The 17,579-nt window shown below is 52.8% G+C and overlaps 2 protein-coding genes across 6 annotated transcripts; one reads left to right on the forward strand and one right to left on the reverse strand.

Moving 5' to 3' along the window:
- Nucleotides 1–3,025: 3,025 nt before the first annotated feature.
- LOC126498898 (glutathione S-transferase P-like) lies at nt 3,026–15,077 on the reverse strand. Of its 4 annotated transcripts, none has more exons than XM_050137865.1 (8): nt 14,969–15,073; nt 5,538–5,631; nt 5,399–5,434; nt 4,913–5,019; nt 4,714–4,801; nt 3,834–3,934; nt 3,619–3,726; nt 3,042–3,458 (listed from the first exon to the last, which is right to left on the reverse strand). In XM_050137865.1, coding segments are annotated over exons 2-8 (630 nt in total). In that variant the 5' UTR covers nt 5,539–5,631; nt 14,969–15,073; the 3' UTR covers nt 3,042–3,269. The 4 variants fall into 4 exon arrangements, with proteins under 4 accessions (XP_049993825.1, XP_049993822.1, XP_049993824.1 ...); XM_050137867.1 differs by lacking the exon at nt 14,969–15,073 and adding an exon at nt 9,925–10,191; XM_050137866.1 differs by lacking the exon at nt 14,969–15,073 and adding an exon at nt 6,313–6,331.
- Nucleotides 11,218–16,200, forward strand: LOC126498897 (calcium-binding protein 2). 2 transcript variants are annotated; one of them, XM_050137863.1, is made up of 7 exons: nt 11,817–12,520; nt 13,003–13,161; nt 13,829–13,859; nt 14,543–14,677; nt 15,122–15,231; nt 15,323–15,470; nt 15,990–16,200. In XM_050137863.1, the coding sequence occupies exons 1-7, from the start codon at nt 12,464–12,466 to the stop codon at nt 16,013–16,015; spliced, it is 666 nt and encodes a 221-aa protein (XP_049993820.1). In that variant the 5' UTR covers nt 11,817–12,463; the 3' UTR covers nt 16,016–16,200. The 2 variants fall into 2 exon arrangements, with proteins under 2 accessions (XP_049993821.1, XP_049993820.1); XM_050137864.1 differs by lacking the exons at nt 11,817–12,520; nt 13,003–13,161 and adding an exon at nt 11,218–11,787.
- The last annotated feature ends 1,379 nt before the right edge of the window (nt 16,201–17,579 follow it).

Consider the following 17,579-nt stretch of genomic DNA (forward strand, 5'->3'; position numbering starts at 1 on the left):
CAGCTATGATGGTTTACATTTTTTATTTTTAAAAAAATAGGCCAGTGAACTCCAGGGACCCACCAGGTTTTCACCCTCCTGTCTCACGATTGCTGGGAATTCCAGCACCTGGCCGCTACAGTCGGCTTTTACGTGGGTTCTGGGGTGGAACTCAGTCCTCACCCTTTATTTATTTGTTTGTTTGTTTGTGTTTCGAGACAGGGTTTCTCTGTGTAGCCCTGGCTGTCCTGGAACTCACTCTGTATACCAGGCTGGCCTCGAACACACAGAGATCCACCTGCTTCTGCCTCCTGAGTGCTGGGATTACAGATGTGCACCACCACCGCCCGGCACAAATTGTATTTTCAAAGGGAAGCATTTGTGGTTCACACCACCACCCAGGAGAAGGATGGGGTGAAGTCAGCATCTCGAGCCTGGAGCCAAGAATCTAAAGTCTCTCCTATCCTACTTGGATGGCGAAGAGAGGCAAGACAGCAAGAGGAAGAAGAGGGCAGGGAGGGCAAGAAGGAGAACAGTTAGGATTGAGGTATCTATTTAAGTGACCAGAATGAAGCCCCAACTCCAACCCACCTCCACCTCAGAGGAGGCTCCTTGCAGAGGAGGGTGAAGTAAGGGGCACAGTGGGGGCGTTCCTGGCCTCCGACCAACGGTGCCAGGGAGGTGGGGTAGCCGGTCAGAGACGACTCAGAAAGGCTCAGTTCTGTGCCTTGGGAGCTCATCTCTGCACCCATCCCTACAGCCAGAGCTGGGGCTCTGTGATTAGCTAACCGCAGGTCCCATGTTAATCCTGCATCTAGAGGGCAAGGCCCAGCACAGGAGGAGATACTGGGGACTCACGTGCAGCAGAGAGAAGAGCTGCCGGGCGGCTGCCAGGTTGGAACTGGGCAGCCATCCCAAATGTGTGTGCAACTGTTCCTGCGGCCAAGTTTATGAGGCAAAGGTCGTGCTCACCCTATTTTTGGAACAGCAGGAAAAAGCATTGCTTCAAACTTGCAAAATGGTAACTTTCCACAAAAACAGCTTAGGCAGATCTGTGGGAAGGCCTAAGACTCTTGGACCTGAACCTGGGAGAGGCCACTACATCAGGTGGTCACCATACTTTTAAGATCAAAGCAATCCCAGGAGCAAAAGTCTTCTTGTGATTTTCTCTCCTGCTGAGAAGAACCAGGACCAGGACAGAAACAAGTTGATTGGAAGCAACAAAGCTTGCGCCCATGGATCCAGGGCCATATTTCTGTCTTGTAGCAGGAAATAACCATGCAGGCAGGCAAAGCAGAGCTCCTCCCTCTGGCCTCTGTCCAAAGCTGATAGCGGGGTGTTTGCTGCCAAACAGAGAAGCACTAGGCAGTTTGGGGGTTGGAATGTCCATGGGTAGCATGAGAAGAGACTTGTGGCTGGAGCTCGCCCCAACTTTGTCCCCCTGCCCCCAGTTTTATAAAAACCGATGTGCAGCCTTCCAAGCCCTGATGCAAACACCCAGGCTGCCGGGGTTTGGACGTGACCCAAAATTTGTACCGCTTGACTTCAGCCTGCGTATTTAAAATGTAACTACCATGAATGTTTTAAATAGCCGCTGTACTTGTCCAGGGAACATTTGCAAACGTAGTCTCTGGGGCTTAGTGGCCACCTGCCTGGGTGCAAATTCCAGCTCTGGCCTCAGTGTGAAAGAGAACACACTCAGAGAGGGGCGGCTACATTTCCAAGGGCCAAAGCACAGGTGAGAGCTGCAGGGGAGAGGAGTCTAGCAGGCATGCCCCCAGGGTATAGAGTCCTCAGGACCAGGTGGGAGTGGCTGATGTCTAGCCCAGTGCCCCCAGGGTATAGAGTTCTCAGGACAAGGTGGGAGTGGCTGAGTCTAGCCGAGTGCCCCCAGGGTATAAGAGAGTCTTTGGGGACCAGGTGGGAGTGGCTGAGTCTAGCCAAGTGCCCTCGGGGTATAGAGTCTTCAGGACAAGTGGCTGAGGAAGTAACCCTGGGAGAGATGGTGGAAAATTCCCATAGATGTCCTGCCTTCATGATGTAGCTGAGGAGTGCAAGGCAAGGGATAAATTCTGATCCCAGGACTGAACCCTCATCCCTGAGCTAAGCCCTGATCCCAGGTCCGAACTCTAATCCCTGGACTAAGTCCTGATCCCTGATCTGAATCCTGATTCCAGTCCTAAAACCTGCTCTTTCACGGTGAGCCCTGGCCCCTGGGTTAAACCTACTCTCTGAGCTGATCCCTGATCTCAGGCTGGAGACCTCACCCTCAGGCTGAGACCCAAGCCCTCTTGTTTCCCAGCCCTCTCAATCCTGGAAAGGACAAACCTTTTTGTGGAATGAGGCCAGTCCCCTTGAATCTACCCTTTCTGCTCCATCCCAAGCAGCAGCTGGCCAGCGTTTTCCGCCGGTGTGCAAAAGTCTGCCTCACCTCCCAGACAGAGCAAAATTCCAGTCACTAGTCTCCAAAAGTCCCCAATTTCAAATCAGCTGGAAGACCTTGGCCTGCCTGGGACCCTTGCACAGGAGACCTGCTCATTGCCTGTACACGGGATAGGAACATTCAACAGTCCTCCGAATGCACACGTGATATACCCAAGTATGTACATGTGTCAGTCCTGAGGGTAAGTGTCTGCCAGAACAGTTCACAGACTGGGACCACAACTAGCCAATACCCTTAGGCTATTACTGTCTTTTTATCAGCTGAAGGACCTCTGGGTTTGAAGGTCAACCACCTCCCAGCAGGGAGCCCTCCAGTGTGACCTGAGGGCTTGGAGCCCCAAGGGCCTTCTTCCAGCGCTCTGAGCCTGAGTGGCCTAGGAGTCAACCCTGCTGAACGTCACCAGTACCCGCACACCTACCCCTAAAGACCAGTTCAGCTTCCTACTATTGTTTTTCTCTTTCTTTTTCTAAGTTTTTTGAGACAGGGTTTCTCTGTGTAGCCTGAAAGTCCTCTGTAGACTAAGCTGGCCTTGAACTCGGAGACCTGCTTGCCTCTGCCTGCTGGGATGAAAGGGGCGCTATGTACCACCACCACTGGTTTCTGCCATACTTTTTTTTTTTTTTTTTTTTTTTTTTTTTTTTTTTTTGGTTTTTCGAGACAGGGTTTCTCTGTGGTTTTTGGAGCCTGTCCTGGAACTAGCTCTTGTAGACCAGGCTGGTCTCGAACTCACAGAGATCCACCTGCCTCTGCTTCCCAAGTGCTGGGATTAAAGGTGTGCGCCACCACAGCCCGGCTCTGCTATGGTTTTTAATGGTCCATGGGTAGGGGTTGGGGGAGACAGGTGGGCTCATATCTTTAGGCGAGCAGAAATGGGGCGGTTCACATGCTCAGGGGAGTCCAGGAAGGCTTTGAGTTTGGGCCGGCCTCTGAGGCGTGCCACATAGGCCGAGAGCAAGGGGAAGTCATTCAAGCAGTCAGGGAACAGGAGCTGGTGGTTCAGCAGCAAGTCTAGCAGTCGGTAGTCAGCAAAGGAAATCTATGGGACGAGGGTATATGACAGGGCTTGAGTTGGGGCCAGAGGGAGAAGCTCCATGAAGCCAAACGCTGGACACTTCCCGCCTCCACCGCTGTATCAGGCAACTTGGCCTCAGTTCAGAGAAAGGGGTAGAGTGGGAAAGGCCTGATCCAGTGCTCACCTGGTCACCCACAATGAAGGACTGGCCTCCCTTGTTCTGGGCCAGCAGAGTTTCAAATGGTTTCAGGTGTCCCGGAAGTTCCTTCAGATACTGGGCTTTGCCCTCCTCCTGTGAACAGAAATGATGGCCCCAGCTGGGGACGTACAGCCAGACTGCACAAGGTGATCTCCCTTTCCTGACCACCCTACTGGGCACTCGCCTGTAGCCCTACATACATAGTTACGGAGAACCTGGCCAATGTGCCTGACGAGGTCTTCCAGTCCGTCATTGACCATGTCCACCAGAGCTGCCTCTTGCTGATCTTTGCCGTAGAGCCCTGGGTCAGGAGGCAGGCAGCAGGCTCAGGTTCTGGACCCTACTCTGTAGCTTTGCTTTGGAGATCTTCCCTGCCTACGTCAGCCACGCCACCTTCATAAAGGTCAGTCAGCCCAAGGCCACAACCAACTGAAGCCCAGGCCTGTTTTCTGAGCCGCATCTGTCACACCGAGGGAAGGCAAAGACTCTGGTTTGTCCCTCCCCTAGAACAGGCTGTCTAGGGGTCTAGACAGTGAAGTGTGAAGGCCGCTATCCACATATTTCCTGCGATGCTCAAGGCAGTTGAGGTGGCAGGCCCCAGCTCAAGGTCTCGGACTGCTCTCTAAGCCCTGCAGAAGTTATGAAACTCCAGGCACTCCCTTTCCTAAGCAGGCCCACAGAGAATAGTTGCCTCGGCCTCCTTCCTGCCATTCTTCCTGCCGAGGCCTCCTCGCTGTGGTGGTGGGTTTCCCTGACTCGGGTATGGCCAGGCGAGGAAGAAATGGACAGAAAGGCCTACTAGAAAGTCTCTACCCCACTGCGTTGTCACACATAGAAACTGGGGGCCCGCCTCTTATGAGAGAGAGGTCATCTAGGAAAAATGATACAGGTTTCATGGAAACTCACAGCCCCTGGCGTGCAGACAGCCCCAGAACACACCTAGGCGCCTTCTGGAACCTGGGCCTGCAACCTTCCTCTAGGGCAACCCTCTTGCCCTCTACCGAGGTGAGACATTGGTTGCAGCAGGTGAGGCAGCTGAAGCCCCAGGGCATTTGTCAGATGCTGCGCTTCAGGACTCACCAAAGGTGCGGCCCAGGTGCCGCAGGACGGCATTCGATTGGTACAGGGTGAGGTCTCCATCCTGGAACTTGGGGAGCTGGCCAAACAGCTGGGAGAAGACAGCTCTGTAAGGGGTGCTGCCCCTGGCTGCCCCCAACCCTAGTCACAGCACCCTAAGGCTGCGCCCCAACCCCATCCCCACTGAAGTGTAGGCACTCACACAGGAAGCCTTGAGTGTCCCCTGCCCCCAGGCATCCATAGTCACCACTTCCTCCGTCCAGCTCTGGCCTTGGTCTGCTAGCAGCATGCGCATAACCTCGCAGCGCCCTGTGTTGGGGTACAGGACAGGAACTGAGGAACAGTGAAAGGACGGGAGTTTGGAAGAGTGGGAAGCAGACACGGGAACTGAACTGAAACGCTAGCTTTGGGGCCTCGTTGGGAGGGGAGAAATGTAGTAGAGGCCAAGCCCTAATAGTATCATGGAGAGCGGGGACCCAACTTCACCCACAACGTCCCAGGAAAGGAAGCGTGCCAAAATGTGGCTGCCCGAGGATGCTGCCAGGGCAGTCCTGGCCCCTACAACCACAGCTTGTAGTCCCGCCCCAACACGGCCTTGGCCACGCCCCCAGGCCCGGCAGTCCAGAACCAGAGCGACCCCCGAGGACTACAGCTTGTGCCCCTCATCTTGAAATCGCTAAGGCCACACCTCGAACGGGGAAATAGACGATGGTGTAAGGCGGCACTAGGAGAGATAGACAGAAAACACGATGAAGACCTCATGGAGGTTGGGGGTGGGGTGCCAACTCTGCCCAGGCACCGCCCTCACCGCCCAGCTTCCTACTTACTTGTGGGTGATGAGATGCGGTGCAAGCTCAGCAGCAAGACAGAAGGTGAACAGGGCCTTATATTTACAGCGAGGCTCCGCCTCCTCAGACCGCCCTAGAAATACACCAAGTCTCTGAGTTCAGTACACTAGGCTCTAGGCTAAGGTTAGGTGAGGTGGGGCGGGGACTGTACTGGGGCTTTGTAAGAGGCAGGCGTGCTAAGCCTCACACTTTAACACGCCCAAAACACACTGTTCTTCGCGTACTCCTGAGCTTGGACAATGCCTTGCACGCATGAAGGTCTCAACCAACAGCATATATATAGTAACTGCTCAATAAATGCTTGCTGTAAGAATAAGGCAATGTAGTCGGGTGGTGGTGGGCACGCCTTTAATCCCAGCGTTAGGGGGCCGGCAGATCTCTGTGAGTTTGAGCCAGCCTAGTCTACAAGAGCTAGTTTCAGGATAGGCTCCAAAGCTACAGAAACCTTGTCTTAGAAAACAAAACAAAACAAAACAAAAAAAAAAAAAAAAAAAAGAAAAAGAAAAGAAAAAATAAGGCAATGTGGCAATGTTACTTGGCCTGGTGGCTCACTCATTTAATCCCAGCACTAAGGGTGCAGAGGCCCGCAGCTCTCTGTGAGTTCAAAGCCAGCTTGGTCTACACCTAGAGTGCCAAGCCAGACAGAGCTATATAGTGAGACCCTGTGTTCTCAAGAAAAGAAAGAATAAGGAAATGTTCACAAATCCACTATCCCCTCCGGTCCTGGTGACACTGTAACAGAAAGAAGACTTACAGGATCACATCCTCAAGACTAGCTCGGTTCCGCTTTCTAGAGACAGAAACTGAAACAGAGCTGAAGTGACGTGCTCAAGGCCACACAGCCGGTAAACAGGATTTAAACCGCCGCCTTGGTCTGGCCAGTTCCTGGGAACCTCACTTTTTAAGCCCATTATTTTTTCTCTTTGGTACCTTGTTGAAGAAAAGCAGAGTGTGTCACTTCCAAATAAGCTTCTCTAACATAAAACATATCTTTGAGGCTGGCCATGGCAGTCAGTGCCCTTGTGAGATCCAAGAAGGAAGATCAAGTGAGACCAGCCTGGGCTGCATAGTGAGACCCTGTCTCAGAAAATAAAATTAGGGGTGAAGAGCACGTACTGCTCTTGCAGAGGACCTGGATTCAGATCCCAGCACCCATGCCAGGCGGACCACAACCACCGATAACTCCAGCTCCATGGGGTCTAAAGCCTCTAGCTCCTGAGGGCACCTGTACACACACACACACACACACACACATAAAAATAAGATAAAAATCTTTTAAAAGATAATAGATCAAAGCCAGTGTGGAAACTCAGGGACATGCCACCCGGCCTGACGCCGAGTTCAGCTCCGGGAAGCCACAGTGAAAAGAGAGCAGCCTCCCAGGAGTTGGTCCTCTGATCCTCACAGCCGGTACAGCATGATGTGCACTCGCAACACTGCAATAAAGTAAAAAATAAACAAAACTGCTGCAAAACCGGGGCAATGGAGAACAGCAAACAGTGGTAAGGATCCTCCCTTCCTCCCTTTCTGCTTAAAGGCGAGAAACAAATTTGAGTGTTTGTGCATGTGTGTGCATGTTTGCATGTATGTGCACGTGTACATGTGCAAGTGTGGGGTGTGTGTATTTATGTTGTAAGCATTTGTGTATATGTGTGGTGTGTGATGTGTGTATGGTATATATATATATATACCATATGAATGTGTGTATGTGTGTGTGGCATGTGTATGTGTGTAGTGCATGTTACATGTGGTGCATGTATGGTTTATTGTATGTGGAGTGTGTGTGTAGCTGGGAGGACAACCTTGAGTGTATTTCCTGCCGTCAGCTTTTCTGAACAGGGAGCAGGTCTCACTGCCTGGAGCAGGGTAGCCTGGTTTGTTCAGTGAGCCCCAAGGACCCTTTCTCCATCACATGTTCTGCCTTTTGTTGTTTTATGTGGGTCCTGGGGGTTCAAGTCAGGTCCTTGTGTTTGCAAGGCAAGCAGCTGGCAGACTGAGCTATCTTATCTCCCAAGCCTGGGAAACTAATTCCTTGAGCTCAAACCTCATCAGCCCGAAGGAGTGTGCAGACAAACTCAACTTTGTTCCTTTCTGCCATGTATTTCTTGTGCTGGTTCCCCTCTGGATGGCGGTGGCCTCTTACAGTTCTCACTACCTCCCTACCCTTTAGTTTCTGCCTGTGGAAGATGCTGGTCAGTGGAATTGGAAGCCCAAGTTTCTCCCATGACTTGTTGCTTTTTATAGTTTTTGAGATAAGTTTTCATCTATTTATTCTGAGAATCTCACTATGTAGCTCTGGCTGGTTTTCCCACAAAACTCAGCAAGGTTGAAGGTGAACATCCTGTGCCTCCAGCATGGAGTCTCCAAACCACTTCCTGAGCCTGTGCGTCCTGTGCCCTTTCCACACAGGCCAGGTTTGGGGGCAGAGATACAGGACAAACCACACAGGGAAGTTCCGGCCTATGGCATGCCCAGGACTCTAGCCAGCCCCCCCTTCACCTCCTCCTGCCGTGTCCCTTAAGGAAAGTGGAGGTGTAGAATCATCCACCTAGCACTTGGAAGAACCAAAATTACCCCAATCAGGAGAACCCCAACAGCCAAGGCTCTTGCTCGGGAAGCACTTCCTCTCCCGTGAGCCCTCAGCTTTGTGGGGCTGGGAACAAGTGCAGGAGGTGGTGCCAGAGCTGGGCTCTCATCCCTGGCTCACAGCTGGAGGAACATCTGCCCTGCACGAGCCGCTTACTAAGAGCTTTCATAGACGATCCCATTTCATCTCCCATGCAACCCTGGGAAGAAGTTAAGGAGGAAGGGAGGGAGGAAGGCTTGTTGCCATTACGCAGATGGGACATGGTGCCTGCCAGACATTCCTGCATTATGTGGAAGCACCGCAGACTTTGGAAAGCAGGTGCTATAGTTCAAATAGGTGACCCCAGAGGTCAGTGTAGTAAAGACTTGGTTATCAGACTGTGTAGTACTGTTAGAATAGTGGTTCTCAGCCTGTGGGTATGCTACTTACATTACTTAATGATTTATAACTAGCAAAAAAACAGTTATGAAGTTGCAATAAAAATAATTTTATGGTGGGGATCACCAGAGCATGAGGAACTATATTAAAGGGTCTTAGCATTAGGAAGGCTGAGAACCACTGCCTTACAGAGTTCCATGCGACTGCCTGAGATCACAGTCCTTTGGTTCTACAAGCCCAGACTTGGACCTGGCTCTGGGACCACCCCAGGGCCTCCTCTTGTGGGTCCCAGAAGCAGATCCTTGACATTTCAATGGGCCAAGCTGTTTCTGTCCATCCCCAACCTCCAGGCTATGTGTCCACACCTGTTTCTAGGGTAATTTAAAGATATACAGCTTTATATAAAATTCACCTGTATATAATGAATGTTCTGGGGGTTTTATTATATTTAGCATTGAGTAATTGTCCCCACTGTCCAAGTCCAGAACATTGTTCTTGAGCCAAAAGTCCCCATTAGCAGTGACCCCACATCACCAGGGTACCAGCGGTTCCCTTTTCTGACGTGTCACATGGAAGGACCCCGACAGTATTCATCTTTTGTCTTTCTGACACCTTTCATTTAGCATAGCATTTTTCCACAGTCTATCCACGTATTGGTATGCATCAATACTTTCTAACTATGGCTGAAAATGACTCCATTGTATGGGTCTGGAGATGCAGATCAGTTGGTAAAGTGTTTGCCATGCATAAAGCTGGCCTGAGCTCAATCCCCAGCACCATGTAAACCAGGCATGATGGCTCCTGCCTGTAATCCTAGCATTCTGGAGGTGGAAGGTTCAGATGTTCAAGGTCATCCTCCACTCCATAGAGAATTCAAGGGCACCTGGGCTACTTGAGAGTCAGCTTCAAAAAAAAAAAAAAAAAAAAAGCCACATAAGCCAGGTGTGGGTAGTGGCGCACATCTTTAATCCCAGCACTCAGGAGGCAGAGGCAGGCAAACCTCTGTGAGTTGAAGGCCAACCTGGTCTACAGAGTGAGTTCCGGACGGCCAGGACTACTCAGATAAATCACTGAGTGGTGCATGCCTACAATCCCAGGTGCTTGACAAAAGGAAAGGAGAAAGAAAAAGGGGGAAGAGAAATGGCTGGACATGGAGCTTGTTGGTAGAGTATTTGCCTGGCACGTTGAGGCCCTGAGTTTAATCAATGAAATTAAACAATGAAAAGAGGGACAGGAGGCAAAGCCGGGGACCCAGCCCTGACAGCCCCTCTTGCAGAACAGGGGGGATGTTTTCAAGGGTGGCCTTGCCTGGCACAGAGGGACTGAAGAGCCACTTGCGGAGTTGCTGTGAACAATAACAAGCCCTTCCCAACCTTGACCGCCTGGCCAGAGTCCACACACCTCTCAGGCTTGGCCCGTCTCAGATCTCAGAACTTCCTCTAGGCTGTGTTCAGAGTTTCCTCTTCGCGGAGGCCACCTGCTCCCAGACACCTTGTCTCCAAGCACGCAAGGCCTCTCTCCGACAGTCTTTGAGACTCTCCTTGTATTTCCCATCAACTGTAGTCCTACATTGCTGAAGGTGTTGCTCCTACCAACTCAAAAGTTCCAGAAGTGAGGCTGGCTGACTGCTCCCAGGATCAGAGGGTTCAGAGCTGATCCTCAACCAACACCACCCTCTGATGCCCCCATCTGTTGCTGCCCATACCTTCTACAGAGGGCACTGATGCCCTTGCCTGCCTCCTGAGGGCTCTGCCCAATGCTACGTAAGCACCCAGACACTGCTGGGTCACTGTTGATGACTGTTAACCTCAACCAGGACTAGATTGACACCAGCGGACACAGCTAGATCCAAGTGTTCCTCTTCCCTGCCTAGGTGGGTGTTCCCAATCACAGACTGTTTGGGGGCCCTTGTCTGAGTTCAAGTCACCGGAAACGGGAGTTCTTAGGGCAGGTGGGTCTGTTATGTGGTCCCAGCCTGGGACTAGACACCAGGGTGGTCTCACGTCACCCAGGCTGGTCTAGACCTCACCGTGTACCCAAGGATGACCTTGAACTTTGGATTCTTCCACCTCCATTCCTGGGTGTTTTACAGGTGTATACCACAATGCCTGGTTTATTCGGTCCTGGGGATTGAGGCCAGAGTCTTTCTACATGCTAGACAATCACTCTACTGAGTGACCTAGAGGCCCAGTCTCTCTCTTTCCCCCTCCCCTAGCCTTGATGCTTGCAAGCCAGTCGGTGAGTGGATGATAGAGTCGCCAGCTCAGATGGCAGACATGGCGTGGGATCTGGTTCCCTAGGACAAAGGCTGGTGCAGAGGGCAGGTGAATAAATCATGAGGGGCCTGCAGCAGGCCAGCAGGCCACAGCTGACCTCATTCTGGAAGTGAGGCGTAGGCAACTGCGTGGTGAGTGGCTGGGGTGTGGCAAGGGGGAAGGGGTTTTGTGGCACCTCCACCCTTGTTCCTTGAGAGGAACTTGAAGGTCACTGGAGAGGTGAGGAGACAGAGGCTGAAACAGAGGTGTCCTGGGGCTCCAGGTGGGGGAGGGCGAAGCAGGTGGCATGCTTTTCCAGAATCTTGGAGTAAAAGAGTAGGAAGGGCAGACAGACAAGGCAAGGTGAGAAAGAGCCTCTGAGCATCAGTGAAAGGGACTGAGGGGAGCAGACAGGGGCTGAGGAGAGTGGATGGGGGGCTGAGGGGAACGGAGAAAGGTCAAGGCACAGAGAGAGGGCCAGAGGGTCATGGGAACAGTGCTAGACCATGACAGAGCAGATGGAGAATGAGCAGGATACGGAGCATGCTCAGACCACCAGCCAGAGATGAGTCAGCAGGACATGGGGGCTGAAGGAGCCTAGCCACCTGGGTCAGCAAGGAGACCTGGTGTGCAGTCTGTGAAGGCCAGAAAGTGGTATAGGAGAAAGATGAAGATTTCAGAAATGGGCTACATGAGGGGCAATGGAAGAAGATAGTGACTTTAGGGGAGTTGGGCTCTACTAATCCCCAGAACCAAAAGGGAAACCGTATCCACACCTCCCTCTGAGCTTCCTTCCTGCAGGTCAACCAGCCCCAGCAGGAACAGAAAAGGTGCTACACCCAGGGCCATGGCCCTGCCTGAGGGCCCAGCAGATGGCAGCCTCCCTGAAGGGGACTCCATCCCATCCACAAACACTCCAGGACCCAGCCAGGACCTAGCCAACCCCACTGCCCGCAGGCGGGCCCTCCTCCGTGAGCTGGAGGCCCAGGTGCAGGCTGCCTATGGGCAGGTAAGGGGCAGGAACTGTCCTTTAGGGGAGCCCACATCCCAGCTGGATATAAGACAGCCCCAGGGCCAAGTCCATATACAGGTGATCAGAGGGCTGAGAAGTTAGGGACCCATCTCTGTGGATACGAAGGGATCCAGTACCCAGAGTGATCCTTTATGTAAGGTATCGAGCACTGGTCCAATGACAGGGTGAAAGAGCCCTGAATGGAGACAGGGTCCTGGCCGCAGACTTCAGACCGGCCAAAGGTAAAAGCGGGTAGGCTCTCTCTCCGAAGACTCATCTTCCAGTCCCCAATTGCCACAGAGAGTTGGGCTCCAGCTGACCCAGGCATGGGGTGCCAGCTCCTTCTGTGGGGATCCAAGCCTGCTTCTGAAGGTGCTGATTGGGGAGATTAGAGCAAGGCTAAGAGGAGAAGACCCTCCTGAGGAAGTTCCGAGAGGCTGTGCCTTCCAGGGGGCCTTGACTCTGAGTACCCCCTACTTGCAGAGATTCTCTGAGATAATCCGGGATTGGATTAGGGCCCAAGCCCCGGGCCCAGGGTCCCCCGCCTGCCCACCCGCCCCTGATCTTGCCCACAAAACCCCAGGAAAATCCTCTCCAGTGCTCCCAGGCTGTCCCTGGAAACAGCAGGAGGCTGGCAGAATCCACAGCATCCTCCCAGGACTCAGGGCCTGGCATGGTTCAGGGACCCATGGGGAACTGTGCCAAGCGGCCCTGGCGCCGGGGGCCTAAGGTAGGAAGATGAAGGGGAAACCTAAGGCCAGAAACCTGGGTGGCCCCGTGTGTTGGGCAGGCAGTAGCCAGAGACCTAGGAGTACTGGGCTGGATTAGAGAGGTCCGCAGGCTCCAGGGGAGATGGAGGGGACATCTGTATGCTTTTCTTAAGGAGATGTTTTTCTGGACAAACAGCCCCTCTGATCTTGGCTGGGACTCCCCTGCTAAGTTAATAGTCCAGCTGCCCGTTCTGGGCAGGCCCTACTCTCTCAGCCGTGGCCAGGGTGACCAGAGTTAGAGGCCACAGGCTACAGGTTTCCTCAAGGACCTGGGAGAGGCCCTCACCTCTTAGGGGTGAACCTTTCCAGCCTAGAGAGTTAATGGGGCTTGTGTACTCAGAGGCCCCGCCCCCTCTGCCAGGGGCTGGGCTCCAGAGAACGGAGCTGGAGAGGGGCTGGGGGGGGGGGACATTGCTTCGGCTTATGGCTGGATTTGCCACAGGAACACTGGCAGTGGCCTGGAGCCCCCCTAGGGAGCCCCAGTCCCGGCCCTAGCCCCAGAGCTGAGGAGCAGGAGGGCACCCAGGGCTACTCGGTGCTTGGCAGTCTGGTGGGGCCAGCCTGCATCTTCCTTCGACCCAGCATCGCCGCCACCCAGCTCGTATGTACAGTCACTCCTCTGCCAGCCTGCTGCCCCGGTCCCTTCGCCTCATCGCTCCCTGAATAGGAGGGAGAGGCCGGAGAGGACGTCAGAGGATAGACACGCAACCCCGGGGTTGGGGCCAGAGCGGTAGCTCCAGAACAAGTTAAGAGTTCAGGGAGCCCCTAGATCCATACCAGGCATGGGGGGTGGGTAGGGACCCAGAGAAACAGCCACCCAAGGGTTGGGGGTGCAGCCCAGTGACAGAGCACTTGCTTTTAGCAAGACCAGGGTCACGCCTACAAAAACAGAAAAGTAAGTTCTTCCAAGGGAAGATGGCTGGAGATGGCAGGGTTCTCAGGAGAGGGACAGTGGGCAAAGCCGACTTGCAGTGACATTGAGGACAGCTGGGTTGCGTATGACGTTCTGTCTGACCCTGGGATCTACCTCTGTCAAAAGGAGTTATGTACCTCAAAAGACAGTGTAGGAACAGGGGTCCTGAGGGTCCCCTGGCAGGTTACAGGAAAAGAGAACCCCAAGACACCCAGGCAGGTGAGCAGGACTGGGCAGAGTAAGTCGCAGGCCCTGGGTATGCTGTGGTGTGGGCTGGATGACGAACCCAAGAAACAGAAGGAAGGTGCTGAGGCCTGGGTGTGCCAAGGAATCCCTAAGCCATCTGTGCCTGCAGGACCGGGAGCTGAGACCAGAGGAGATTGAAGGTAAAGAAAGAATTCAAGGAGGGGCTAGTCGAGGTGGGGCATGGATGGAGATTAGAAGGGGAGGTTTGGGGCTGGGGCCTCTGCAGGGTCCAGGAAGGGTAAGAAGGTTATGGGGTGAGACTGGGCAGAAAGGGATGGCAAACCCTCCCTTCTTCGGCTGCCAACCCCTTGGTCTCAGTGACCACACTGGTCAAGGGCCTCTTTCATATTTGTTCCTCTGCCTGGCAACTTCCTGGCTGTCCACTGTGGGCCTGGCCCCTCACTGAGAACCAGGAAGCACTGCTAACCAATAGATAAGGCCCCGCCTTCTGGAGATAGCTACAGTGGCAGCTGTGTGGGTCTGGAGAAGAAGAAATAGCAGAGAAGCCTGCCTGGAGTCGGTGACACTGAAGCCGAGAAGGGAAGAAAGGAATCTCCCTGAGCTCAGAGCTTTTCTAGCTTTCCTCCCCTCCCCCTCCCTTCTCTTTTTAATCACCTAGAGCAGAAACTGACACAAAGTAGATGCTTCCCAAACATTCCATGAGAACAGAAATTTAAGACCATATGTGCAAAAGCCCTAAGACAGCAAATAGGAACTGAGGCTTAAGAGCAAGAAGGGACTGGAAGAAAGGGGACAGATGGGCTGGTCCCAGCTGGCAGCCAGGGAGAGTTTTGGAAAGGACTAAGCTCACTCTGCCTGACAGAGCTGCAGGTCGCCTTCCAGGAGTTTGACCGAGACCGGGATGGCTACATCGGCTACCGGGAGCTGGGTGCCTGCATGCGGACGCTGGGCTACATGCCTACAGAGATGGAGCTCATTGAAATATCACAGCAGATCAGTACGTGCCTCAGCCCGTGCCTCAGACCCTCCCCACCCCCGCACTTCAGCCCCGGCCCAGACCTGAGGTAGCTGCATGTGCTGTCCCAAGAGCACAGGGCATAACTGTCTTTAAAGGAGAGCTGCCTCCTAAGAATCTACTAGGAGAGTGGCGAGGATGACACGACCCTCTCCTGCCTCCCCCGACCCGTTTACCAATAGTGACTGAAGCTCAGAGAGGTGAAGTCTTTGTCCAGAGCAGGCTCGGGAAAGAACAGTGAGTCTTACGAGCCTGCTTGAGGATGATTCTCACCAGTAGCTGCAGATGACGCAGCCTCTGGTACCCAGGGATGAGAGGCCATCCAGTGCCATGAAGAAGGGACCAGGGGCCAGAGGGAAGGCGGTGGGCTGGGGAAGGCAGGTCAGGTGCTAGGCCAGAGTGTTTCATGGATGAATGCACCCTCAGGTGGTGGGAAGGTGGATTTTGAAGATTTTGTGGAGCTGATGGGTCCCAAGCTGTTGGCAGAGACTGCGGATATGATTGGCGTGAGGGAGCTTCGAGACGCCTTCCGGGAGGTGCGCCGGGGTGGGAGGGGTAGAGGGTGGGTGAGGCTGTGAGATTGCAGGAGTTAAGGGTGACCCCATGCCACCATCGATGCTGCCACAGTTTGACACCAATGGAGATGGCTGCATCAGCGTGGGAGAGCTGCGGGCAGCCCTCAAGGCTCTGCTGGGGGAACGCCTCAGCCAGAGGGAGGTAGATGAGATACTCCAAGACATCGATCTCAATGGAGATGGCTTGGTTGACTTTGAAGGTAACGCCTCCCCTGTTTAGCTGAATATGCCCTGAAGATTCCAAACCAGCAGTTCTTGACTTGTGGGCCTTGACCTCTTTGGGGTTGCATATCAGATATTTATATTAGGATTCATAACAATAGCAAAATTAGTAACAATGGAAATAACTTTATGGTCGGGGTCACCACAACATGAGGAATTGTATTAAAGGGTCACAGTGTCAGGAAGGTTGAGAAACTCTGATCTAAACAGACCCGGGTTAAACATTATTGGAGGATCAAGGAGGCAGGGCTATTATACTCCCTACTGGCGAGAGAAGAAATCCGTGTCAGTTCTCAGGATAGCTAAAGTACTTACTTAGGATAAGGAACTAGGGAGAGCCAAGATTGTAATCTGGGCAGCTGAGGCCCCTCCTCCTGGTTCTCAGATGCCTTTGAAGGGCTCCTCAAGCCCACTCTAGCCCACTCTTGAGCAGGCAGATCTGCCAACCCTGATGGGGTCAGGAGGGCAGACCTGAAACTTTGCCCTTGTCCTGGCAGAGTTTGTTCGGATGATGTCTCGGTGAGCTTGTATAGAAGCTGGAGTGGACCAGCCTGGAGGACCACAGCTGCTGAGCCGCAGAGGATCCCATGTATTCCTGGAAACTCATTACGAATCAGACTGTGTGCCTCCTCCCACCCCTGCTGGGCATCGTGCCCTCTCCTGTCACCACCTTTAGCTCTCCCTGGTTCTCTGACAATAAAGCATTTTCCAGCTTGTGAGACAGAGTTTTTCCTACTTGCTTATCCTGGAGGTCTGGCATGTGACCCCAAAAGTCAACCCCTGGAGCTGGCCTTCTAACCACAGGTTACCTCAATTGTGAGTTCAGGGGGGTATGGAGATCCCCTCTTCTTCCTCTCTGGATCCTGGATCCAGTCCAAAGGAAGTGATAAAAGGTATCGCTGAGCTAGGCATGGTGGTGCACACCTTTAATCCCAGCTCTCAGGAGACAGAGGCAGATGAGTCTCTGAGTTTGAGGCCAGACTGCTCTACAAAGTGAGTTCCAGGCCAGCTAGGGCTTCCTAGGGAGACTTTGTCTCAAAAGCGAAAACAAAAACCACACACAGAGAGGAACACATGCAGGTGCACACACACACACACACACACACACACACACGTACATGCATACATCAGTGCTCTGAGTTCTGTGCTTGAAGATGCCCAGGACAGAGCCCTTCTCCAGTTCTGTCATGTATGTATTACTGCCACAGCTGGGAGGAGCATTGCTCAGAGCTTCCAGGATGATGGTAGCTAGCAGAAGCCCCCCACTCTGTGCCTCTATCTGATAGCTAGGACTTCTTTTTTTGTTGTTTGCTTGATTGTTTTTGTTTTCCGAGACAGACCTGGCTGTCTTGTAACCAGGCTGGCCTTGAACTTCCTGAGCACAGTGGGAAGGGAATAGGACTGGTCAGCCCTGCCCAATTCAAGGCCCATCTAATGGACAGTCTGGGTTGGGGGTCTTTTAGGTCAGCATAAAGCATAGGTCCTTCCTAGCAGGAATCAGGACCTTCTTGCCCTAACTAGCTGTCCTTTCCTTTACTAGTATCCCTAACCTAAATCTTCACTCTACTAGACACTCAGATCACCACACAAAGAGCCTTCACAGCTCTTGGATGCTGGGAAGCTGTAGGTCTCCATCTAATGCCATTTTTTGTTTGTTTGTTTTCGTTTTCTGAGACAGGGTTTCCTTCAATATACAATTACTGAAAATTGACTTTAGACAATAAAACTGGGCCTAGTGTTAGTGGCACACACTTTTAAACCCAGCACTTAGGAGATAGAGGCAGATGGATCTCTGTGAGTTCAAGGCCAGTCTGGTCTACAATGTGAGTTCCAGGACAGCCAGGGCTACACAGAGAAACCCTTGTCTTTTTCTTTTCCTTTTTTTAAAAAAAAAAAATTTATTTATTTATTATGTATACAATATTCTGTCTGTGTGTATGCCTGAAGGCCAGAAGAGGGCACCAAACCCCATTACAGATGGTTGTGAGCCACCATGTGGTTGCTGGGAATTGAACCTCAGAACCTTTGGAAGAGCAGGCAATGCCCTTAACCTCTGAGCCATCTCTCCAGCCCCCCTTGTCTTTTTC

This window comes from Alexandromys fortis, unplaced genomic scaffold (genome assembly GCF_014885135.2).
Source record: "Alexandromys fortis isolate MF-2015 unplaced genomic scaffold, M_Fortis_MF-2015_v1.1 scaffold_3, whole genome shotgun sequence".
Taxonomy (NCBI): Eukaryota; Metazoa; Chordata; class Mammalia; order Rodentia; family Cricetidae; genus Alexandromys; species Alexandromys fortis.

Excerpts from the sequence above, each read along its gene's own strand:
- LOC126498898 (XM_050137865.1), bottom strand. Across the intron at positions 5,020-5,398 it reads CGTCTATTTCCCCGTTCGAG|GGCGCTGCGAGGTTATGCGC; the intron begins GTGTGGCCTTAG and ends ACCCCAACACAG. Across the intron at positions 3,459-3,618 it reads CCTTCATTGTGGGTGACCAG|ATTTCCTTTGCTGACTACCG; the intron begins GTGAGCACTGGA and ends CTCGTCCCATAG.
- LOC126498897 (XM_050137863.1), top strand. The coding sequence starts at position 12,464 with ATGGTTCAGGGACCCATGGGGAACTGTGCCAAGCGGCCCTGGCGCCGG. Across the intron at positions 14,678-15,121 it reads TGAAATATCACAGCAGATCA|GTGGTGGGAAGGTGGATTTT; the intron begins GTACGTGCCTCA and ends ATGCACCCTCAG. Across the intron at positions 15,232-15,322 it reads TTCGAGACGCCTTCCGGGAG|TTTGACACCAATGGAGATGG; the intron begins GTGCGCCGGGGT and ends ATGCTGCCACAG.